Genomic DNA, 26,059 nt, shown 5'->3' on the forward strand with positions numbered 1-26,059 from the left:
AAATCACTTCCATCTAACAGCTAACTGGGGGCAACTCCCTGCAGAAGCAAGCATGTAATGGATGAGCTTGATAGGAGAAATGGGAGAGGGCCAGACCCTGGATCAAAGCAATCCTCAGGTAAAGTAGGCCTGAGTAGGATATGATAGTGACCTAGGAAGCAGGAGGATAACACGAAGAAACTGGGTACCCAGAAAAAGGCAAAATGTTTACCTGTTTTAAGAATTTTGTTCAAGCTTATACAAACCTGCCTGGATATACTATTTCAGAAATGCAATTTTTAAAAAAGTATTTAACAGAAAAACCTCAATTAAAAAAATTTAAAAACACAGTTTTTAGAAATATTACTAAAATTACTCTTCTTAAATTAGTTACAGGAAAAAATATTTGAAAGTTGTGTACTAGAACAACTGGCAATATAATCTACTTCACAGAAAACTTCCTTAAAGTTGATATAGTTCATTTACTGAGTGCTAGGAAGTTAATTTCTATTAAGAATATACCTATATAAAAATTGCTCAATTACTTTTTAATATAAATCTTTTGATTTAACTATCAAATTTATAGTCCCAAAATTTTTAAGTTTTTTTTTTTTTTTGGCAAACAAAAATGTCTTAAAATACAGCAAAATTTGAAAAAGGAATAGGTTTGCTTGAAATGAAGGATTTATGATAATACCTTGCAAGGACAACTTTTTTTTTTTAAGGCAAAATAAAAGTTGAATTAGAAAACCTCATTTCTTTTGCATTTTCTGCTCTTATTTAGCTCTGCTGATTATTTACACCAATTGGAATGATCACAGGTTTAAATAGATAATTGTCAGCTGTCCTGGATGTCTGACTATCAGAAAAGAATAAGAATTAAGGCATTGTCAACAACTGATGACTGGGTGACATAGGGCCAACAGTAATCAGTCCTTTGTTAGCTTTCTCTATGCCCAAGACCTATATTGCTTGCAGCACTGGCTTTCCATGTGAGACATATGACCTTGATATGTTTGTATGTCACTTTGTTGGCAATCCCAAGTTGGGGCTCATTATGGCTATTTGCAGCAGCTATTAGCTTTCTCCCAAATAGATCTGTCTTCTTGATTATATAAACCACCATTTGTGCATGATTAGTTTATCTATGAGGGGAGACCCTTACTGAAAAGTTTTGCACTATCAATTTTATGTATCCCTAAATATTTCTTCTCTCTAAGTAAGTCCTTATTGCTATGATAGAGAGAAGGAAAGCCTCCCTGGCCTAAATAGACAGGATAGAAAATAATTGGATATTTTTTAATATTATGAATGAGGGCCTTCCAGTGGATTCATTTTATCTAGATAGCAAGGAATTCTATAGGCAGAAAACAGGAATGCTTTAAAAAATAGTTCTCTAAAAGACATAAGAAATAGGGGCTATAGACCTAGTACCACAGATGGGACATTTTCTAAGTTATACACACTCCAAATAATAAGTAATTGTGCTCTTAAGCAAGAAATGTTTAGTTTTTACAAGTAGTATAGAATTACAAAATAAAAATTATAGCAATAACAACTTTGATTATATATTTAAGCATGTTCAAAATAAACAGATTAGGTAAATCCAAGAATTTTTTTTATTGCTTTTCTTCCCTTGTCTGCAGGAACCCTGGCTACTCCAAACTGGTGATGTATGTACAACCAGAACTGAGAGGAAATTTATCCCGTGCTGTGGTTGAGGCAACAATGCCCACCAACTTACTGAATTTGATCCATGATGCAAAAGATGGAATAAAGGCACAAAAGGCTCATTCAGCACACGCATCCCCAAAAGGCCATTCATCATCACTACATAAGAAATGAGTTGGTTCTATGGCTCCTGAATCATGTCCTTTCTTCAATCCTCTTCTAACAGTCAATGTGGAATATATACATGCCATTATGCTATGTTAGTATTCTCATGTACATCTGCAGGGGTTCTTACTAAGAACTGTTATATAAGGAACAACATTAAATATAGCTTTTATCTCATAAACAATGTTAACTATCAAAAGCATTACTTGTACTTTGCTTTTTTCTGAGAAATATTACTGAGTAAGATTAGAATCAAGCAAACAAATGCAGCAGTGAGCGCTCAGCATAAATTAAAGCTAAAAGAATACTTTTTTCATTCACTTTACTGACTGTTCAAATTTGATAAATGTTATATAAGAAGAGCATAAATAATGAAAAATTCAACTTATATATCAAATAAAATGTCAAACATGTAAAACTGGATGTGACAAATCACAAAATTATATGGCTATCATACAATGAATAACATAACAATTATGATATATTAGTTTGCATGTTGCACACTTCAAAGATGTTTTTCTGCACTAGCAATTTAGCTGGTCAGCATTCCTGATTCTTGTACAAATCACTGATTTCTAAGGAGATAAAATCTCCCAAACCACTATTTCTGTTGAAAAGTTTTTCAACAGAATTCTACCAACCCTTTGAAAAACCGTATACTATTTTAATACCTTGGCTTTAACAATGTCGGAGTTTTTCCTTCAAAAAAGATGATCAGAATATTTAAATATGGAAAGGCCAAAGTGTCAGGATGGAAACACAGTTCCAAAGGAAAGCCACTTCCAGCCACTCTAATGATCTTCTGACTTTCCATTAGACATATTCCTCTGTCTTTTTTAGGAGGAAAAGTTAAAAAAAAGCAAGATTCATAGGAGAAAATATCACTTTTGAAACCACTGTGACCTAAGAGCACACTAAAGAGAGAATCTAACAACTCCAACTCCCTTAATACTAGCTTTTCTTCCTGATAGTTGCTAGATTCTTTGTTTTCTCTGGTCAAAATATTCAGAAGATAGTTTTAATAAAGTTGTTATTAAAGTTACAGCTTAGTTATTTTAAGCTGTAGCTTAGAATGCTTTTATTATTGTATCAGCTTTAATTGAATTCTAAATGGCACCTGTCCCAAGAAACAGTAATTTTACAAATCCTTGTAATTCTCTCATGTAATATAGAAGTAGAAATATGCCCATTTTGCCGTAGTATGAGTGAAGATGGTAAATTAAGTGACGTCTTCTGTGTAATAGATGAGGTTTAAGGTAAAAGATTAGACATTTTTTCTTACTCTGACCTCTCATTCCTTTTTTCATATAAAATTCCTAAATTAAGACTAAAGCTTTCCTAGACAGCTAGGACTTATGTTGCTAACCATAAGAAAGATTAGTGCAGGAAACCAAGTAATAAACAAAGGAATGATTTTGCATTTACTATGACCTCCTATAACAATTCTAAATTTTAATAGTCTTTATTAATTTTGGTGAGTTACACTATACAATTTTTCTGATATTTGAGAACTGTATACTACAGTGCCTTAATACTTTTGAAATTTCAACAACATTTTGACAAAACAAAAAAAATCTTTTCTTAGATTCTCATAATTACCCATTAATAATTAGTATTAGAATACTAGTCTGCTGCCCTATAGAGGATTGTGATATGATTAAATCTACAACTAGAATCTTTAAGATTGTCTCTTTGTAATCCTCTAGACTAAACTGTTCAAGGTTCTTAATAAAGATACTAGAACAACTTGCATTTCCTCCTCCAGTGGATTAAGGCAAACAGAGATTAAATGATCTGCCTGAGGTTTCACTCTTTGTACTCAGGTCTTCTAGTCTCTAGGTCCAGTTCTTTATCCATTTAGGCATCTAATTACTCCTAATAAATTGCTTATATTTCAAAATATTCTTTCTCATTTTCCTTATCTTTTATTAATAGTATTATAGAAAATTTTTGGTAATTAAAAAAAAATAAAGTATAGCTTATTTTGATCAGGTCAGCTACAAATGAAGGGTTTTTTTTTTTTTGGTAGGATTTTAGTCATTATGTGAACTTAAACACCTTTTGATTTTAAAAAAGCCTTTCAGTTAGATAGTAAACATATTTTACAAAGTAATTAAATGTTCAACTCTTATAAAAGAATTTCAGTAATCCTTTCAATTGGAATTTTATATTTTTCTTTAGATGTTTTTAACTCATTATGCTTTTGAATTTCTGTCAAATGGTATTCAGAAAATCAAGAAAATATTGAAATCCTCATTATTGTCAAATATTTTATCAATAACAATTTCATATCTACATTCCTATTAATTCAGACAATTTAATATGTAGCAAAAGGCATCATGATCATGCTAACTTAATGGGATGTGACTATTAAAATGAGCTTAATTTATAGAACAAATGACACTATTTCAGTTTCTCATTATTAATAGATACAGCGTCAAAAGATAGCAATAAAAAAAGGATATACCCTATGCCTATGCAATTGGTAATAAGAAAATATAGATATTATAGGTAATAAATAACACAAGATTTTGAGGTTTATCAAGAAAAATAAGCTCTTTGATTTGTTAAATAGAAAAATTTGTTAAAAAAAAGAAAAAAAACCTTATAAAATGTTCCCATGCCTTATGCATTTTTTGATAGGCAAAGGTCACCCATATGGTAAAATTTTCTTTTAATATGTATTCTATATAATGATTGAGTAGGAAAACAAGAAGAAATTTAATATGCTCCTATTATATGTTACTCCAGGATAGGATAAAACATTATAGAAAGGGGGATAATGGTAAGCTGATGTGTTTTTATGAATATTTTTAGCTTGCTCAGTTTGTCCCAATATTCAATAATATTACCTATAAATTTGTAATTCAGAAAATCTTTTGATTTTTTTCAGAATAGAAAAGTGGAATTTGATTTCTACTGCCATTCTCATACCACATTAAATATGGTAAAATTATTTTGAGATGAAGACCAGAAAATATCATTCATCCTCCTCTAAAGATCTGGCTAGCAAATTCTTTTTAACTTTAGTCCTCAGCAACTGAAAATAGATATTAAGCTCACTACAAATGCCATAGGACTTAACCTGGCCAAATAAACATGATATAAATTATTGTTCTCCCTAGAAGTTCACTTTTTGTTTCATGTATGATGGATCTCCTTGGGCTCCTCTTTGCTCACTACTAAAATTAAGAAAAACCTTCCAAAACAAAGGCGTACTCAATTATGTATTTCCCAAACATGACTATTGCTATGATTCTAAAAATGAAATTCAATGCCTATTTATGTATATATACAAGAGTACCATCTGAACCAATGCTTCTCCCTCCATGTTCTGTAAAAAAAACAAGAGTTAAAACAGTTTACATTAGTGAGTTCACTTTAAAAGTTAAGAGTGTCTTACAACATAAGATCACCATGCCTATACCCCCTGATCTTGCCATTGCTTCTCGCTTAGCATCTATGACATTAGTGAATTACCAAACTATTGAAGTCATTAATGAAATGTGGTATAGTGGGAAAAATGCTGATCTTAACAGAATACTTGTGTTTGAATCTTAGCTCTGGCACTCACTGTGGCATGCTGAATAACTTTTACCTTTCTATACTTCATTTTTACAATTTGAAAATAAACATAATTTGTAATAGTTATGTTGCACGTTGTGAGGAAAAATAACTTTAACATTTTTTTTTAAAGTGAGCTATTATTGTCTTTTCTGCACTCAAAATCCCCATGGGATTTAGATCTGGACAGAACCTCAAAAATCATCTAATCCAAAGTTCCCATTTCATAGATAAGAATTATAGCCCAGAAAGGTTGTTATTGGTATGAGGTTACTGATTACTCAGTGGTTATGTATATAATGGATATGGTATTCAAACTCATGTATTCAGATACATAATTCAATGTTGTTTCCAATCTACCACATTACCTCTTTAGCCAGATGTGGTCTCTTTGAAAATATTCTGGGAAAAAAGGGTATTAATCATAGAGAACAAAAGCTCCCTAAAGGCAGTAAAAGCATAATTTTATAATCTTTGTATCTTGAGTGCCTGGTACTATGCCTTTCATATAAAAGGACTTTAACTTTATTGCACTGAATTGAAACAAACTCATTTTGAGTATCAGCCTTGAAAAAGGACAGTTGAGTAGTGTGACTGACAGAAATAAGACAGAAATTTCTCAGCCTAAAAATCATAATAATTTTGAGAAAAAGGATGTAAAAAGGCATAAATGCAACATTCATATTTCTTCTAATCTCCTTTTTTAAGATTTTGTAAAACTATATTAAAAAGGTGTATGCATTCCTAAAAAGACTTGTTTTTTTTAAACTGTCATCACCTAATATATATCTCTTACTTTTCCCTAGCTATTCCAAAGCCTTAATTCTATTCATCATGACATATGCTTGACTGACAATTGATCATGATTAGCTAAGTACATCTTATAATATAACTAAAAGCTTAGGTCAATATACTTTAAACAGCTATGTTGTTAAATTCTGAAAGCAGCCATAGTGATAGATTGCTTAAATGTCAAAAAGTAAATTATCTGAGAGAAGTTATAAACTCTTATCAATTTTCTGATGATTTTAACCTTATAGACCTTTTAGAATTTGGAAAATTAAAAAATGTTTTAAATAAAGTACATCTATATAGTGCTCCAAATAGTTACAGGATCTTGAGAAGCTTTTAACATTCCTGCTATAAAGTTCATTTTAGTTGCCTTCAAAATATTTGAGCTATAATCTTCTCTTGGGTTACAAAGAGGAAATGTTCTCAGTAACCACTAACTCCTTAAATTCTCTGAGGAGTACAAAAACTAAATTATAGGATTCTAAATAGAAAAAGGATATTAAGAGTCTTTCTTGTACTCACTTGTATGCATATTGCTTTTTAAACATTCTCAAGTTTTTTCATGACTATCGATTATTTCCATATATTTTGTAAATTCCTTAAGAGGGGTCAAGTTTGTCGGTTCTTCTTTATCTCCTCCATATCCTTAAATACCACATTGTTTCCTAACCAATGTTCCAGGATATTCTGATGTGCTATGACATACTTATGTCACAAGCATAGAGTGTCCTTACTCTGCCAATTTTTGACCTGGATGGGGAGGCTGGAGATGGTAATAACTGAGATGAAAATAACAATTTTCTCATATTTGATGGCAAGGAACTTCCAGCTTCAAATATACATCAAAAGCTATAGAAATATATCTTTTCCCCACAATCCTATGTAAAAATGGCAAGCTAAAATTTCCCTTACCATTTGGGTCAAAACAAGGGTTCTTATGACAACCCCACCTTTTATATTGAAGTCCTAATGCCAATTTATCCTTATTCTTTTCCTATGGAGTCTTCACCTTCTGGCTCCCATTCACCCTACCCACTGCAGCCAATAAAAGCTTGCTGAACTGTTTGAATACATAGTGTTTGAATCCATCCATTTAACTTGAATATTTTGTTGCCAACTTACGTTATGGAATATATGTTAGTTACTTGAGGCAAAGTCTATGTTTTTAAAATAAGTTATCTGGAACTAAAGTTTTTCATATTTTCATACCTCTCAGGGAGCTGAGGTTCTTGGGCTGCTTTAAATTTCAAAAAGGAAACATTTATTACTGTTCCTTAACTTCCTCAGCTCAGCATTATGTGAATATTTTAAATTTACATATGAATGCATACATTTCCCAAATTTATGGAATATGTACTAATGCTGACCATGATATTCTTTTTATTGAAAATCTTCAATATAAAATAGCTTTAAAAATGAGAGGAAGATAATATATTACATTATTACTTCTGATATGAACACTTTTATGCTTTATGTAAGTTTACCTCCTTTATGCTGTTTGTGTTTTATCTGTAATGTTTCATATTAGTCAGATTTCTACATTATTGAATACCTAATAAACAGTTTAATATCAAACACCTTAATAAGCTGTTAGACTGAGGGGAACATAATGTTGTTACTATTTGCTTGGCATATTTTTAGATTTTTTTCTCATCATGCTTATTCATGTACAGTTTGGAAAGAGGATCCTGTTCTTTTCCACTCAGCCAAAAGTTCTTTTTGAACATCTTCTGGTAATTCAAAAAAAACTGCAGGGTCAATGCCAGAAGGAAAAGTAATTTCCTCCTCTGCAGATTCTTGCTCTCTGTTTTCTGTAAGACTGAGATGCTGAGAAACTGAGCCTGTAAGCTGCTTATGGCTATCGGAGGTGTGATTTTTGGAAAATAGTTGCTGACTTTGTAAGTTTGGGAAAGAATGGAATATAGACACAGCAGGGTTTGTATTTGAAAAATGGAACCCTTGGGATTCTTTAGGTCCTTGACTCATTCTTTCATCTCTCAGCTCACTGTCTAAATAGTGAGGAGAATCCTTGCGGCTAAACAAGTAAGTGGAACCAGTGCTACTTAAACCTGATGTACCTGGTTCACTAGTAGATATAGAGGCTAATTGTTTGCTACTGGATAAATGATCTCTGGGATTTGAAACAATGTCATGCATTTGTTTTGAAGAAAAGAAAGATAACACCCCTTTAGAAGCATGTAATGGGCAACTCAAACTTCCCTTTCCTTGAATTTTTTCTCTAGTTTTGCCAGAAAGGATTTCTTCTTGAATATCTACTGGAAGCTGCTTAAAGACTTCATGGTCAATACCCTCAGGAAGTGAGTGAAATGGAAAATCATGAATTTCTTTTTCTTTAGTAAAATTTGTAGTATCTAATGGAGACTCTCCAGTTCTTATGCTTTCAATTCTTCCACTTGGTAGAAAATCCCAGTTTATCTCTTTGTCTTGTGAAAATTCTTCCATATGAGTATCTTTCATTTTCTAGAACATATAAAAATTTTAAAATATAATTATATGATCTCCTAGATAAACTGCCCATGACACATCCATGTTCATGCTACGATATTTCTGTCCATCTTAAGATATGAATTAATATTCATTATTCTAGATATAAATCTGGGATTATGCACTTTCCCCCAATAGGCTTCAAAACCTCCTGTGGTTACTTTCAAGTGCTAAGTATGATTAAACCATTCCTCACTTACCCTATGCCTCATGACTAACCTTCCAGGTATATGAATCACTAGTAAGTTACAAAGTAAATATACCTGGTTAAAGACAAAATTTTAGAACTGGAGGGAGCCTTAAAGATCATTAAGTTTAACCCCTTCATTTTAGAGATAAGAAACTGAGACTCAGGGGAAATTAAATGATTTGTCCAACATCATTTTAAAGATAAGTCCTTTCATAGTGCAATAAGGACAGTTGTTTGAGAAAATTACTACTCTGAAGAATAATAGAAACACCAGAGAAGAAAAACCATTACTATGATATTTATCAAACATTATTACAAATACATAAAAGATAATTTTTAAAATTTATATCCTATGTAACTTAAGGCCAAGAAGTTTTTTAACATCTTGTCCCAAAAATGATATCTACACAATCTCACTGAATTTCTTGCCGTCTCCAGCATCATAATAGCATATAAGCAACTAGATATTATTTATATTATTAATATTTTAAAATTAAGTGCCTACTTAAACTTATATAACTGACATAGGCTCACCAAATTAATCAATTTTACCATATAAGCAACTAGATATTATTTATATTATTAATATTTTAAAATTAAGTGCCTACTTAAACTTATATAACTGACATAGGCTCACCAAATTAATCAATTTTACTTAGTAAATCACTATTTAACATTCTAAATATTTGTTTTCACTTTAAAATCACATTTCAAAATTACAAATTAGTATTTTAAAATAGTTCCAGTAACATATTATAATGAACAATAAATCACTGCAAATTAAGAAGTGAATTGACAGCCCACATGTGAATTATATAGTTGAAGACAGTATTTTTGTTAATCATTCCATTTTGGGTTGTCAAAGTAAGAACCAACAAATTATTATTTTTAATCACTGAAAAATATCATTGACTTTTACCAGCTTTTACTATTGTCTACTTTTTACATGAATGTCATTCAATAGTAGATCTATATAAATGCTGCTGTTAAAGCTCATATTATGCCAGGACATAGATAAGTGAATTATGAAAAAACATTTGCTTTCTGCTAATATCAAATGGATGTTTATAGAAATGAAAATTGAAAGGTCTAGCTTTTAAGCTTGTTTTACATTATTCAATACTGTACATAAATTTATTCCTACTTCCAAAATTACCTAACTTTCTCTACTGTTATGCTATATGATGCATACCATCAAAGGAAACCCTCAGCTATTTTAATCAATGGTGAAAATGTTCCATTACTAGATTAGATGAATAGTTAATGTTAAAATTCATATGCACAAGACTCTAGGATAATAGCACCTGGATAGCACTAGGATAATAGCACTAGGATAATAGCACCTATAAATGAATAAAAACATAACCCACAGAAATCAGCACACAGCACCAGAGCTGGACTCTCATGATCTTAAACTGAACACAAAGTGAACAACCCAGTTTATTTCCCTGATCTCTGCACTTACATAAGAGCGCTTGCCAGAGTGTGAAGTTGTTGATGATGACGGTGTTAAATAAAATTCAATAGATCCTTTCTTAGAGGTGGGTAGTGATTTAAGATTGGAGAAGCACACACTTAGAAGGGTAAGGTGAAATGGCATCTTCACGTTTACCATATTTCGAAATAGTTTCATAAGTATATCAACCATTGGAGTCATAACATCATAATTTCCTAAATGAATTATTTAAAAGAGGTAAGAAAAATAAATGCATTTGAATGAATTATTAGAATCAAGAGCTTAATTATGGATAGATTTAAAATGTTGATAAAATCAAGAAAAAAAATCTGAGATATCTCACTATTACATAGAAAGTCAAATGAATTACAGGTAGCATTTAATTCTAAAATTGGCAAGAGCTTCATCAAGTTCAAAGAAAAAAGGATTTTTGATTGCTTTTAGAACAAGTTAAGATTACTGACTGTAATAGAAATTAGAAGCAATACTGTGCCAAAGAATAAGCAATTCTGACCCCTTTAAATAAGGAAAGCCTTTTTAACTGCCTTGTGTTTGAGTTTCTTTATCTGAAAAAGAGAAAATAATTAGTTTGACTTTTTTAGTGAAAAGTGAGCTGCTGGAACAATCCCTACTATCCGATTTAGTCGCTTAGACTTTCTAAAGCTCTGGTTCTTTCCCTATAAGACAATGATAATAATTCCTGTGGTGTCTGACTCACTGGGTTCTTGTGAGAGTCAATAGATATGATGTATATTATCAAAGAATGCTACAAAACTGTTAAAGTAATAGATAATTATCTCCTATTATCATCATTATTGATGGGGCAAAAGTGGCAGTCCCCTTATTCCTATAAAAACTGTTTACCTTGACTTGATTCCCACTGATTCCACTACTATCTTTATATTGAATACTTTGGAAGCAAAATTAACTCATAGCCAAAAATGACAGTAGGGAACCTAAAGAATAGGTTTATCATTAAGATACTTGGAAGAAGGTAAAAAGACTCCAAGGGATGATATGAGAGGCCTAAAGAGCTGCCAGATAATTTTCATACATAATTTTACTGATTATAATAACTATAAATTCTGTTTGTATAGGATTTAAGGTTTACAAACTGCTTTGAAGTAGGTCTTACAAATGTATTATTCCTGTCTTTCAGGTAAGAAAACTAAGGTTTGGGGCACTGAAGTTACTGACCTAGGGTCATGAAGCTTACTTATTGACAAAATTTGAACCCAGATCTCTTGACAGCAAGTCCACTGCTCTTTGCATCAGAGAATATTGCCTTTAACATTTGGCTTATTCTAAAGAATGCTAAAATGAAAGTAAGTGTTTAAAGCTGCTTAGTTAGCCTACAAATTCTCCATATTTGAAAATAGTTTTCCTATACCTTGGCATAGGCTAGAACTGAACACTATCTATGACAGGGTAGCTCTACCCAAAATTCTTTTCTCACTTGGAATTAAGTTTCTTGAGACTTGATATAACCAAGCAGTTGGTCAAACAAATAGTTACTGCTAATGGAATATCCATGAGAGGAGAGGATGTGAAAAGTCCTTAGGTTTTTTTCTCCTTAATGTAAGATATTACTTTTTTCTTTTTTTTCTTTTTCTTTTTTTTTTTTTTTTTTTTTTTACTAATTTGTTTAAAAATGAATATTCTTTTAAAGATAATTCTTAACTATTATTTAAAGAAAAGGTGTTTTACACGTGTTTCTGATTCAATTGTGGGACTACAAGGGTAGTCTGTACTTATGATATAGTTCTACTCATTATTTAATTGTTGTTAAAAATTCAAGTGATACTTAGTACAACCAAATTTCTCAATACAGAAAAATTAAACCAATGCAAAAGTCTATTCAGGATAAAGAAAAAATCGAAGAAGTCAATAAAATAAGCTCATACCTGTCCCTAACTTCTGAATTACATGAGATGGGATAGGACACTGACGGCTCTCACGGTTAAAATGTCTATCAGATGAAAACCGACGGATGATTAATCTTATTGTATGTGGCTTCCTTCCATCTTTACATACTCTGAAAATAAGGAACCATAATATTTAATAATTTCCAAATAAGACATAGTAACCCCTCACTTAACTTTGGAGGTCTCTTATCTATGAAACTGCAACTGTTACCAGGAAATTTAAAAGACCAAAAAGCAACAAAAATAATTATCATAAAGTCCATATACTTGTAAAATAGCCTCTCAAGCTCTCACTATTTAGTCTTAATTTAAACACAATAATTCTAACAAGCTTTTTATCTACTTTCCTAGGCCATAGGAAATTAGTACTGACATGCACTCTAAGAGACAAAGGAGAAAGCCACTAATATGGAAGAATGCAAATAAAATTTTAAAAGTAGTTATACAAAAAAGCATACTATTTTAGGGCCAATTAATCACCATGCAAATTGCAGCCAAAAATCAACTACCTAGCAAAATTAAGCATAATTTTCCGGGGAAAAAGATGGACATTCAATGAATTTCATTTATTTTCGATGAAAAGACCAGAGCTGAACAGAAAATTTGTTCTTCAAATACAGAACTCAAGAGAACCATAAAAAGGTAAAAAGGAAATTAAAATCTTTTTTTTTTTTAATTAAAAAGTTTACATTCCTATATGGGAAGATGGTATTTAATTTAACTCTTGAGAACTGTATCTTTGTTAGGGGTATATTTAGAAGGTTTTAGGTGTAGTTTGATGTTATTGTGATGATATAAAAAAAGAAATTAGGAATGGAAAAGGTATTGTACTGGAAAAAGAGGAAAGGGGAGATAAAATGGGGTAAATTACATCTCATGAAGAAACAAAAAAGACCTATTACAATTGAATGAAAAAAGGTAGGGGGATGAGCATTGTGTGAACCTTAATCTCATCAGATTTAGCTGAAAGAGAGAATATCAGATTTAGTTTGATAAAGAAACTTATCTCACCCTATAGGGAAGTAGGAGGGAAAAGGGAAAAGGAAAAAGGAGAAACTAATGGGAGGGAGATCATTAGTAGAAGAGGAAAAAGAAAGGGAGGAAGTGCTATAAAAGGGGAGGGCTATTTGAGGGAGGTGGTAGTCAGAAGCAAAACTCTGGGGAAAGAGGAAAAGGGTGAAAGGAAAGAAAAAAGTATAATTTGGGAAAATAAGATGGCAGGAAATACAGAATTAGTAATTTTAACTGTGAATGTGAATTAGATGAATTCTCCCATAAAACAGAAACAGACAGCAGACTAGATTACAAGCCAGAATACTACAATATGTTGTTTACAAGAAACACATTTAAAGTAGAATGATACGTACAGAGTAAAAGTAAAAGGCTGGAGCTATGCTTCAGTTGAAGTAAAAAAAAGCAGGGGTAGCCATTCTGATCTCAGATCAAGCAAAAGCAAAAATAGATCTAATTAAAAGAAATAAGGAATGAAACTACATCTTGCTAAAGGGTACCATAATGAAGAATGATAATATCAATGCTAAACACAAATGGAAAAGTTAAAAGAGTTCCAAGAAGAAATAGACAGCAAAACTATACTAGTGGGGGATCATAGAACTAGTAATATCAAACCACAAAATAAACAAGAAAGAAGTTAAAGAGGTAAACAGAATTTTAGAAAAGTTAGGTATGACAGATCTTTGGAGAAAACTAAATGAGGACAGAAAGAAATATACTTTTTTCTTGGTGGTATATGGAACCTACACAAAAACTGACCATGTATTAGGGTATAAAAACATCTAAATCAAATGAAGAAAGTCAGAAATAGTAAATGGATCTTTTTTCAGATCATGATGCAATAAAAATTACATGTAATAAAGGGCTGGAGAAAAAAGACCAAAAATTTATTGGAAACTAAATAATCTAATTCTAAAGAATGAGTGGGTAAAATGTCAAGGAGTTTAGAATAACCTTAAGATTTGGATAAGATGATTTGCATGACCCAATTCCACAATAATCTTTCCCAGGAATAGGCTGAGTCATAACATTGGAGCTGGGTCATACTCATCTGTCCTCAACTGATTGTAGCAGTCTAAACTGCATAGTTATGCTGATCAGATGAGAACCTTGCTTCAAGTGGTGGGGAAAACTAGAAAAATTCAACGTTAGCGGCTCATAGTCAACTTCTACTGTCTTTGTAATCACTGCCTCTCTGCCTTTACCTACTAGATTTGTTTATTGTTGAATTCTCTCTTCAGTTCAAAAGTAGAATACCACCATAATTTATACCCTATAAACCTGTAGTACAGGAAATCCAATCAAGGAATTGGGGAGTGGGGTACAAAAGGAACAATGTTCTAGAGAATGTATTTAAGTACATCAAGTGGCAAATGGATCAGAAACTGAATTTGCTTGCCAAGCCTATGGTCCCAGAAGAAACTCAAATTCAAATTTTCATTCTTACACAGTACTAGTCAATTTTTATATAATTTTATTTATTTAAGTTAGCCATACCATTATAATGTTAATAGTCTGAGAAAAGGTAGGGAGGGACTATAAACTGAAAGAATAAGCTTCAAAGAATTATATATTCATGTCCTTAATTCCTCTTTAATCTAAGAATGAATATACATCTTCCAATAGAGATTTAGAAAAAGACCCTGTAGATTACAGCAAGCTCAAGGAACTGCCTTTTCTAAATTTTGGTCCCTATGTAACCCTTTCTCTTTTCAGGAAGCAGAAGAAAATAGTGATACTTTAATTTCAGAGATGGCAAGGCACATCAATTGTTGCTGAAAAAAAAAATTCAAGTCCTTTCTTATTATCAAAGAGCAGATCAAAGTAGTCTTTAGGACAAGTAGAAAACTGTCAATCCTTTTTAAGAGCCCTGGTATAGACACTAAGTTACTAAAATTTAACTGATAAAAGTAAAAAAAAAAAAAAGAAAAAAGAAAAAAAAGGCTTATAAAAATGGATGTATCATTTCTCTTGTTATATCATAAAATTCTATAGTTAATTTATCTTTTAATTTTCAGCTTTCAATTTAATCTACAACTTATAAAAGGAAAGAATCAATTATCCTTTCAATGTACAATATATAGAATACAAATAAGATAATTCAGCCAGAAGGCAACTTACCTGTTCAAAAGTTTAGCAAGGAGTTCTTCAATTTTTTTTTTAGCTTCCACTTCTGATGAGCACTTTTTAAAGGAATCTTCTTCACTAAAGGACTACAAAAATATACAGAAATGTTAAAAGATTATTTCATACTCTGATAAACAATTTCTACTCTTAGAATACATGTCAAACTTCTAAACGTGTAAAATAAGAGACTGTTTTAGATAGTCTATAAATTTATTTCTAGCTCTAAATCTAGGATTCTATGTTTCTAAATAAGGGCACTTATATAAAGTCTTTACTAATATCTATCACACATTATTTTTAAGTATTGAGTTCCTTAGAGTTAGTTATATTTAGTTATATTTTAACAGTGTCTTTTAAGCTAATGAGTGTCCTTAATAGGAGTAATATTCTCTTATGGAAAGCATTCTGGAATTGCTAAGGAAGCTGTCTGATTTGATTCTGTGCTTGAATACCAGTCTTTAAGGAAGCTTCCTGGAATCCTGGGGCTCCAGTGACAGCTGGAACCCTACTGTGATTTCAGGAAAGTTCTGCTTCAGTTTCAGTATAATGAGAATGTCATCAACCTCATTATACTGAAACTGAACTTTCCTTCTTCCCTCACACCAGGCTGCTAAGATAACTCGATTCAAAAAGTATTTTATTAAGTGCTTCCTAATAAAAAGCTGAATATGATAGAGATGGAGGGCAATAAAATACAGGGTCCATAACCCTAAGAAGTTTAAAATCTAGCAGAGGAGACAAGGTGTATACATAAATACATGAGCAGTAATGATAATAGCCTTTACAGTTTATGAAGCACTTTCCTCAAAATAATCTTCTCAGATAATTAATGAAAATCTATTTTATATATTTAAAGGTCTGGGCTCCCTTTGAGAAGTTAATGATATGCACACAGTTTTATGGCTAGTAAATAGCAGGCAGGATTCAGCCCTTATGGAAAGTCAAGAAATTTCAAAGTAGATAAATGACCTTGATCTCAGGAAAGAACAGGACTGAATTACAGTTTTTTTTTTCCCCTTTACTATGCCATGTTGCTTCTCAGTGACACAATCATATCTATATGTGAAGATTGATCTGAAAAATTGTGCAAGAAGAATTAAATGGGGAAGATATCAAAAATGGGAAGATCAGTTTTAGTAATTTTTATAATAGACACGCCAAGGTGATCTGGAGTAGGACTGTAGCATTGGCAAAGAAGGATGGCCTCAAAATAAACTCAATTCACAACTAGTAAAACACATGCTCCTTGAAAACAGTCATGGTCTTATTTACCTTTGTATTCCCAATGCCCTGCATAAAGCAGACACTTAGAAGATGTATGCTGAATTTAACAAAATAAACATGGAAGGTAAAAAGAGAGAGACAAATAAAAATTGGCATTGATGATGCCCATAACAATGGCTACCCCATTAGCAGAAAAATAAACATCAAGAATATTACCATTTGGAGATTTAAGATAATCAGTTTTAACATAGCTTTATACTTTATAAGTAGGCAATGAGTTAGATAGTCTTTAAGGCCTTTTCCTGTGTCATGCTTCTTTAAGTCTCATTTTGGACATATTGAATTTAAACAAAAACTGAGATCCAGAGGTCAAGCTGAAGACATTCTTTGGGTTTGATGGTATCCCAGCTCCAAGAGGCAATGAGGTCAGCAAGAGAAAGCAAAGATAAATAAACTAAGGACAAAACCCTGGGAGACAAGATACAGCGGGAAGAGAAAAGTAGTCAATGAAGAGTTTCTGGAATTACTCTAGAAGTAATTGTAGGAGAAGACAAAAAGGGTTGTGAATATTGTTAAATGAAACATCAACATAAAGAATAAAGAATGAGAAATGTCACTGGATTTGGCAATTTGGAGGTTAATAGTAACATAAGTTTCTGTAGAGTAGAGGAAAATAAAGCAATTGCATGGAGTTGAGAAGCTAGTTACTGATAATCATCTAAGAAAGCACTAGAGGAATGCATAAAATATTTTTCAAGAAGTTTGCAAGCCAAGGGACCAAGGTAAGACAGTGAGTGTGACCAGTATGAAGAAAGGAGAGGCACTGACTAAATAGCAGATAATGTTATAGAAGAGTGAGGAAAATTAGGTGAGATTTGAGCATGTTTATAGGTAAAAAGGATAAGAGCCACTGTATAAATGAAATTTAAAATGTATGAATTAAGTATGGATGATGAAGAAAGGTCCTGGAAGTCAGAAGAAAATGAAATGGGACCAAGGAAGAGGAGTAGACCTTGGAAAAGAAGCTTATTCTAAAAGAGGAGAAAAGGAAGAGAATATGAGGAAAGTCAAGGAATTTCAGAGTAGATAAATGCACTTGATCTCAGTAAAGTAGATTTTGCAAACTGTAGAAGTCAGGAGTGGGCTGCAGACTTGATAAGAGTAAAATAGGTTTGGAAGAGCACTTTAGAGAATATGATATGAATTTTAATCAACATTAAATAAAGATTGCCACACAACAGAAGATAATGATTAAAAAAAATTTAAATATTAAACAACAAAGCATGAATCAAATACAGAAGAGGCACACTCAAAAAATAAATTTACCTAAGGATTTCATCATGAAGGTGATTGAAAAGATTAAGAATGGGACACTAAGACATTGTTGAAGTTGTGAACTTATCCAAACATTCTGAAGAGCAATTTGGAACTAAGCCCAAAGGGCTATTAAACTGTGCATACCCTTTGATCCAACAGTGTCTCTACTGGGCCTGTATCCCAAGAGATCATAAAGTAGGGAAAGGGATCCATATGTGCAAAAATGTTTGTAGCAGTCCTTTTTGTAGTGGCAAGGAACTGGAAACTGAGTGAATGCCCATCAGTTGGGGAATAGCTGAATAAGTTAGGGTATAAGAATGTTATGGAATATAATATAATATGGAATGTTATTGTTCTATAAGAAATGATCAACAAAATGAGTTCAGAAAATCCTGGAGAGAAATTTGGAACACAAAGTGTGCAAGGCTGAATGATGATGACTATTTTTGCATATATTTTGAAAATAAAAACCATTATTAAAATTTTAAAATTAAATAAAAGAATTGTATTAGTTTTTGTAAGTGCCCATATTCTTGACATTTACACTACACTGCTAATAATTTAATCCTCATACCATGTAAAATGTGTTATGGGCCAGAACTTTGAAACCAGGATTCTTATAAGGTGCTAACTCAGTGGAATTGATGAGACAATAGTTATCTATATAGTTTAGCATGGTAATTAATAGTTCTCTAGTTCAGTATGATTGATTTAATCTTACAACAAATAATGGTTTCCTACTGATATAATGATTGTTTTATACTGAAAATAAGAGCATAGAAAGCTGCGACAAACTCAGACAGAGTCAGAGCCAGAGACATATTCAGAAGGGCTTGGAAAGAGACTCAGAAGGGCCAGACACAGACTCGGAAGGGACTCAGAGCCAGATTCATTTGCTCCCTCTCACACCACCATGATGACAGGGCTCTCCTCCTTAGCTTCTCCACTGAAACTAAGACTCGGGAAAGCTTCTAAGAAAGCTAACCTGGCCCCCACACAAGGAAACTAGACTGTGAAGGAAATAATAAAGGATTTGGACTTTAACACTTGGCTATTCTTGTGATGATTACTCTACTGAAAGGAAGGCTAGCCAGAGACCTCCAGAAAACCAAGGAGAATATTACATTTTGGTGCCTGAAAGTGAGCCTAAGGAACTACATTTGTGACCCAGAAATTAGGGTGAGTCCAAAAACAGACAAGAAGGAAACTTTGGTAAGAGCTAAATTAGTGTTTCTGCTAAAATGGGACAAATGTGTAGAAAAGGAGCCTTTTCCACCTCAAGGAAAATGTGTCGAAAGTTTAATTAAACTCATAAAAAACCAAGGTTTGATTGTAACTTGGATGCAGATCACTGAACTCTTTGAAATATTAAAATACACATTTCCTTGGTTCTCTAAGGAAAAAGAATCAGGTCCAGATGAGTGGAAATTAGTAGGAGAGTAACAATGTGAATATTACAATCATAATGGCCCTGATTCAATTCCCAAAAAAACATTTTATACATATAACTTAAATCAATTGATTTTAAGGAATTATATAAGTATTAGAATAAGGAAAAAGAAGAAAGTGAAGGAGAGGGAGAATACTGACAAATTAGGAGAAAAGGATGAAGAATTAGACAAGAAAGGAGTTAAGTACAATTCTGATGAAATTAAGGAATGTGGTGCTCCACAGCAGGAGCCATTAGGGCATTTTCCATCTCCCCCCTCAATTAACCCCTTCATGGGTAGGGAGAGAAAGTGGAGGTGGAGGGGCAGTAACACAATCAGCACCACCTATGAAACAGCCTATGACAAGATTAGAAAAGGCACTAGTTAAAGCTAAAAAAGGACAGGATATCAGATATATCTGATTTAATAGAAGCATACCCTGTGATAGAAGAATTTGATTCTTCAGGTCAAGCCAGGAGAAGATGATACACTTCTTTTGATCTGGAAATTATCAAAGATTTTAAAAAGGGTTGCACTCTTTATGGGGCTACATCATCTTATGTTGTTACTAGAGAATTTGGCTTATGAAATTTTAACCCCTAGTGACTGGAAATCTATAGCAAGGACATGTTTAGAATCTGGACAAAACTTGTTATGGCTTTCAGAGTATAATGAACTATGTAGAATACAAGCCCAACAAAATAGGCAAACTGTAGTTAATATACAAATCACCTTTGACCAACTAGCAGATAAAGGTCAGTATGCAGATGCTTCAGCACAAATTAATTACCTTTTGGTAGCATATGATCAAATTGCTGCTGTTGCTGTAAAAGCATGGGGCTCCATCCCAGGAAAAGATCGAGGGGAAGCCTTCACAAAAATAGAGCAAGGTCCAAATGAACCCTTTGCTGATTTTGTGGAATGTCTGTAAATGAACTGTCACACGAACGATTGGAGAAAATGCAGCTACAGGAATTATGATAAGACAACTCGCTAAAGAAAATGCTAATGAGATTTGTAGAAAAATTATATGGGGACTATACAAAGATGGTCCTTTAGAAGAGATCATAAGATACTATACCACAGTCGGCATAAATGCCTTTTATACCCAGGCTATGATGCAGAATATGGGAAAACAGGGTCCCTCTTGGCAAGGGACTTCCAGAGAGATTCATCAATGCTTTCAGTGTGATAAAGTAGGGTGTCTGAAAGCTCAATTTAGGCATAGAGAAAGAGTGAGAAGTCAGGGTGAGAGAAGACCCAAAACCCTATGTCCAAAATGCAACCGAGGTTTCCACTGGGCCTCAGAATGTAGATTGACCCAGGGAAATGAGAGGTGGGGCCCAGCTCCAAGACCTAAAACAAAAAACAGGTGGTGGAGGATGATGGCATGATGAGTTCACACCCAGAGAGTCGTTAGAAGCTCAATACTCTGATATGATCAATCAGCCAAAAAGCAATCAGATGGGAGAAAGGGATTACAACTGGGGAGAATATAGGCTTTTTAATCCAACAGAAGGGCGGTGTTCAGTTCCAGCAGCTCCAAAGTAATTGCCAGGTGATGTGGAGAAATCCAGAAAGTAGTGAATGAAGGGGACTAGATAGATTAACTGCTTGGGATAAAAGCTTTGCTTGTATTTCTACAGGTGGAGAAGGAATCAGATGGGTGCCAACAAGCACCTGGAGATAGAAAAAGAGAAAAAACCTTAAAACAAAGGAGAAGATCTAAGAAACATATGACAGTGAAAGAGCATGGCTGATAATGAGACTTACAGAACTTCAAAACCCGCAGGAATCATTGGATTCCCTGACACATGATAAGACTGATAAAGGACTTCAAAATCTGCAGGAATCATTGGATTCTGGACACATGAAGTAATGGACAATAGATTGGTTTTGGACTATTTCTAGGAATTATGGACATGTATAATTCCTCATATTGATTCATGTTGTTTGTTATATATTACCTCTCATGTTGATGGACTTATGTATACCTGTTTCAAGTGACACCCTTCAGAAACCCACTAATCTCGTTTGATTGCCCATTTTCTTTGGTTTTCATCTCCCTTTCTGAGATGTCAGGGAGGGCATGATCACCTCCTTTTTTGTGTTTTCACCCCTTTTTTGAGGAGTCAGAGAAGGCGTGATCACCTTCTTTTTTAGGGGGTTCTCACCTCCCTGAGAAGTCAGGGAAGGCATGACCACCTATATTTTAAAACAAAAGAAAGTGGGAGATGTTATGGGCCAGAACTCTGAAACCAGGATTCTAACAAGGTGCTAATTCAGTGGAATTGATGAGACAATGGTGATATAGTTTAGCATGGTGATTAATAGTTCTCTAGTTCAGTATGATTGGTTTAATCTTACAACAAATAATGGTTTCCTACTGATATAATGATTGGTTTATACTCAAAACAGAGCATATAAAGCTGTGACAAACTCAGACAGTCAGAGCCAGAGACAGACTCAGAAGGGCTTGGAGAGAGACTCAGAAGGGCCAGACACAGACTCAGAAGGGATTCAGAGCCATATTCATTCACTCCCTCTCACACCACCATGGTGGCAGGCCTGTCTTCCTTAGCTTCTCCACTGAAACCAAGACTCCAGAAGGCCTCTAAGCAAGGTAGCCTAGGCCCCAGACAAGGAAATTAAGACTGAGAAGGAGATAATAAAGGATTTGGACTTTAACACCTGGCTATTCTTATGGTGATTACTCTACTGAAATGAAGGCTGCCCAGAGACCTCCAGAAAACCAACAAGAACATTACAAAATGCTTTCCCCCCTAGTAGTTTTACAATTTTGTAAATGAGGATTTTTCCATGCTATTTCCTTTCAGTTTCCTTTAGAGTATTAAAATGATTACTTAATCTATCAATGGAATTCATTTGACTGTAGCAGAAATTATTTTTCTTAAATCTCCTTTTATGATGTCAAAAACAAGAAATTAAAATAAATGTGTATTTATAGTATTCTAAAAGCTATAGTAATTACTGTGTGCCAGGCACTATATTAAATGCTTTATAATTATCTCATTTGATGACTGCATCAATTTAGCAACAATTCTATCATCCTTCACCATAACTTCCATCTTTCTAATAAATATCTTACCTCCTAAGCATATCTATTATAAAATTGATTCTAGATCATTAAAAATATCAGAGAAGCTAACTAAGGAAAGCTATATAAGAATAGAAATTCAAAACTTAATTTTGTCTTTTGTGCAAATGAAAACTGGCTGTAATTTATTCATATTAGTTATGTAAAATAGTAAACTTTTCTAAATTGTCTTTACAATAATTACTGATTTAATGCAACAAATTATAATTATATGAAGAAAGAATTGTTTGGTTAACCCCATCAAATTAGAAAAGTTTAATTGTGACATAGCAAAAATCTTAACATTTTAATTGACTATAAACATAGTATTCAAAACTGGTTTTGTTCTGAAAAATTACATAACACTACATGAAACATTTACCTGAGGTGGTCCTGAAGGAGTCACAGGGGAGTTATCTTCTCCAAAGCTGAGTTTCTGAATACGCTGAGCAACTGAAATTCCTAGTTCTTTCTCTAGGATTTCTGGTGAAAAGATTTGGAGATCATGGACACTATTGATACCCAATGATTCAAGGCGTTTAGTAGTTTTATAGCCAATACCTAATAAGAAAAAAAAAATATGAAGTGATGCAATTAATCATCTAAGCCTTTTAATTTTAGTGCAAAAATTTCCAAAGACCAAACTCATTCCAAATCAGGCTATAGTTGTGGGGAATTGTGTTTCCCTGAAGTGTCTGGCATACTGCTATCAAAAGTGTTATTTTTAAATGTTAAATGAAATGAAACTTTTAACTTATTTCAAATAACACTGAAGATGTCAACAATTTGCAGATATTTATTAATTGTTTTGTCATTCAATTGTTTAGTTGTGTCTGACTTTTCATGACACCATGATCCAGAGGGTTTTCCTGGTAAAAATATTGGAGTAGTTTGCCATTTTCTTCTCTAGTGGATCCAATGAATCCTTTCATTGGCAATCAGAGATGAAGTGACTGCCCAGAATCACACAGCTGGGAAGTTTTCTAAGTCTAGATTTGAACTGAGATCTTCCTGACTCCAGGCCCAATGCTCTATCCACTGAGACACCAAGTGCTACTATTTTGCAATAGAAAATTTTTAAAATAATTTAAAATTTATTTTATACAAGTACAAAATAAGAAAAAGAAAGAAAAATATTGCCATGTATATGGCAGAACGTGAGAGAATTCAATATAAAGCATTAAATTTCTATTTCAAGAAAACCTATAAAATCAAAAAGGGAAAAAATGAGAAAGAAAAAAGCAAATAAAAAACAAAAAATTACTGTTTCAAAAGATATCCAGCTTTTCTTTCCTTTCCTGTAAGTTTTCTTTTATATTCTGCTGTGTACCTTTTACTTTATTCTTCTCATGTCCAAAGCTAAAGAAGATTACACTTATATATGTATGTGTATATATATATATACATACATATGTATTTTGTAGATAGATATATGCAAACATATATATATATATATATATATATATATTCGGAGATAAATATAAACGTATACATCTATAACTACACACACACACACACACACATAAGACTGTACTACTAGGCTTATTTCCACTTGCCATCTGTTTCTCTGAAGGTGCACAGCATTTTCTTTTATAAGTCCAAGTCTTTCCATGTTTTTCTAAAACAATTGGCTTATTGTTTATTGTTTCTTATACCACAGCGATATTCCAACCTAATCATCTTTTATCTGAGAGATTGCCCATGAAAGATTTTTTTAATTTCTATATTCCTTCTATTCTTAACTGAATAGGTTTTATACAAGAAATTTTTAATTTAAAATAATCAAAATTATCCATTTTATACTTCAGCAATGCTTTCACCTTATAATATGATTTAAGTTCTGATGCTACTAAATTTGCATTCTTTACATCTTTTATTCCTTGGTTTCCCTTCAAGTTCCTGACCTTTTTTTCTTCTAAATGAACTTTGTTATTATTTTTTCTAACTTAATTTTTAGTAATTTAATTGGAATATAATTAAATAGGTTTAACTACTCATGAACAAATATTAATTCAATTATTTAGTTCTAACTTTATTAGTATAAAAAGGGTTTTTAAAAAATATTTGTATAGTTTCTGTCTGTTTTGGTAGGCATAAATTCAGATATTTTATACTGTCTAGTTATTTCAAATTGACTAAAATAATATTGAATAATATGGCTGAAAGTGTAGTTTCCCTATTCTTTCTCTTTTGATTAAATCTATTTTAGCTTCAATTTTGCCTGAAATTATGATTACTATGCTTTTTAAATAATAAATCCTACTTCTGACTTTTCTATTTGTGTATATTTCTCATTTTTGTAGCACATTTGAAAAGTAACATTGTTGAATTCTAATTTTTAATCTGCTATCAGTTTCCTTTTTATGGGTAAACTCATCCCATTCACAATTCTAAGCCATAACTATTTGCTGTATATTTTCCTCCTTCTGATTTTCCCTCACTATCTGTCTCACCCTATTCCTCTCTCCTCTGACCTTAGCTTAACTTCTACTTGTTGCCTTGCTTTTCTATTCTTTAGCATGCTGATTCCTCTAAGAATTCTTCTCTTATCCTTTCCCCCTAGTTTATCCCTGTGCCCTCTAAATTCTTTCTGAATTTATAAGATTTTTAAAAATCTTCTAGATTTCATCACAATAATAGTGATTATTTAATAATCACTTCATATTTTTAATCATCTAGGAACATTGTTCCTTCTTTGACCCATTCCTGATGATAGTAGGGTTTCAGCACCATCAGCCCTCCCCCTCTACTTCTTCCATATGAATTTTTCTTTTTTTTTTTTTGCCTCATTTGTATGAAATAATTACCTTTGTATCTCTCCCTAAATTTTAAAAAATTCCTCCATTATAATACTCATCTTAGTATAAGCCTACCTTTCAAACTATCCAAATAAAAATGGCAATCATAAAAGAACGGATACTTTTTTTACATGTAAGAAGTAAATAATTTGACCTTAACCTTGGTCATAACTCCAGCTCTTTTGCCCTCTAAAATATAGTATCCTAAGACCTATGGTTACATAATAACTGCTAGATTTTGTGTAATTCTTATTATAGATAAATATTTAAATTGTTTTTTCTTATTTCTTTATATTTTCTCCCAATAGATAATTTAAATAGAATATCTGATACTAATGTACCAATGCAAATAAGAACTCAAGTTTCAAGAAGGGCATCCATGTATCTCATTTGATTTTCATAATAACCTTGGAAAAGAAGCAGAGTATATATTTATTAACCATTTATTTTAAATAATAAGCTCTGAGTTTAGGTAGCATACCCGAGTCATAGCATGAATGCTGGAAGCAGGAAACAATTCCACATTTCCAAGTTAATCACTCAGTCTGCTATGCCATGCTGGCTTTCAGATGAATAAGAATGATCTACATTTATAAACTACAATTATTAAGTACAGTAACACCTGTTACTGAAAACCAATATGTTAGAGTGGAAAAGAACACTGAATTTTTAATCAACGTATCTGGTATTGAGTTGCAACCCTGCCACTTAGTTATTAGCTAGTTGCCCTTCACATCTGCAGGTCTTAATTTTCTTAGCTTTAAGTGATGAGGTTTCATTATATCAGTGATTCTCATTTTTTTTT

The 26,059-nt window shown here is 32.4% G+C and overlaps 2 protein-coding genes across 5 annotated transcripts in view; one reads left to right on the forward strand and one right to left on the reverse strand.

Annotated features, from left to right (window-relative positions):
- Nucleotides 1-2,193, forward strand: part of STARD6 (StAR related lipid transfer domain containing 6) — a 39,702-nt gene extending 37,509 nt beyond the window's left edge. Inside the window, exon 7 of the mRNA XM_003759551.4 lies at nucleotides 1,626-2,193. Coding sequence (XP_003759599.1) covers nucleotides 1,626-1,824 — 199 coding nt within the window. The 3' untranslated portion in view covers nucleotides 1,825-2,193. The remainder of the gene's footprint in view (nucleotides 1-1,625) is intronic.
- Nucleotides 1-26,059, reverse strand: part of POLI (DNA polymerase iota) — a 76,797-nt gene that overhangs the window by 37,635 nt on the left and 13,103 nt on the right. For 2 of the 4 annotated variants that reach the window (XM_031945940.1, XM_031945941.1), the window contains exons 6-10: nucleotides 22,839-23,017; nucleotides 15,383-15,474; nucleotides 12,227-12,357; nucleotides 10,332-10,537; nucleotides 1,535-8,652 (exon numbers count right to left, since the gene is read on the reverse strand). In XM_031945940.1, the coding sequence (XP_031801800.1) occupies nucleotides 7,831-8,652; nucleotides 10,332-10,537; nucleotides 12,227-12,357; nucleotides 15,383-15,474; nucleotides 22,839-23,017 (1,430 nt within the window). In that variant the 3' untranslated portion in view covers nucleotides 1,535-7,830. Of the gene's footprint in view, nucleotides 1-1,534; nucleotides 8,653-10,331; nucleotides 10,538-12,226; nucleotides 12,358-15,382; nucleotides 15,475-22,838; nucleotides 23,018-26,059 lie in introns of those variants that run through there. The other 2 variants (XM_031945942.1, XM_031945943.1) reach the window with 2 other exon arrangements.

Source organism: Sarcophilus harrisii, chromosome 1, assembly GCF_902635505.1.
Source record: "Sarcophilus harrisii chromosome 1, mSarHar1.11, whole genome shotgun sequence".
NCBI lineage: Eukaryota > Metazoa > Chordata > Mammalia > Dasyuromorphia > Dasyuridae > Sarcophilus > Sarcophilus harrisii.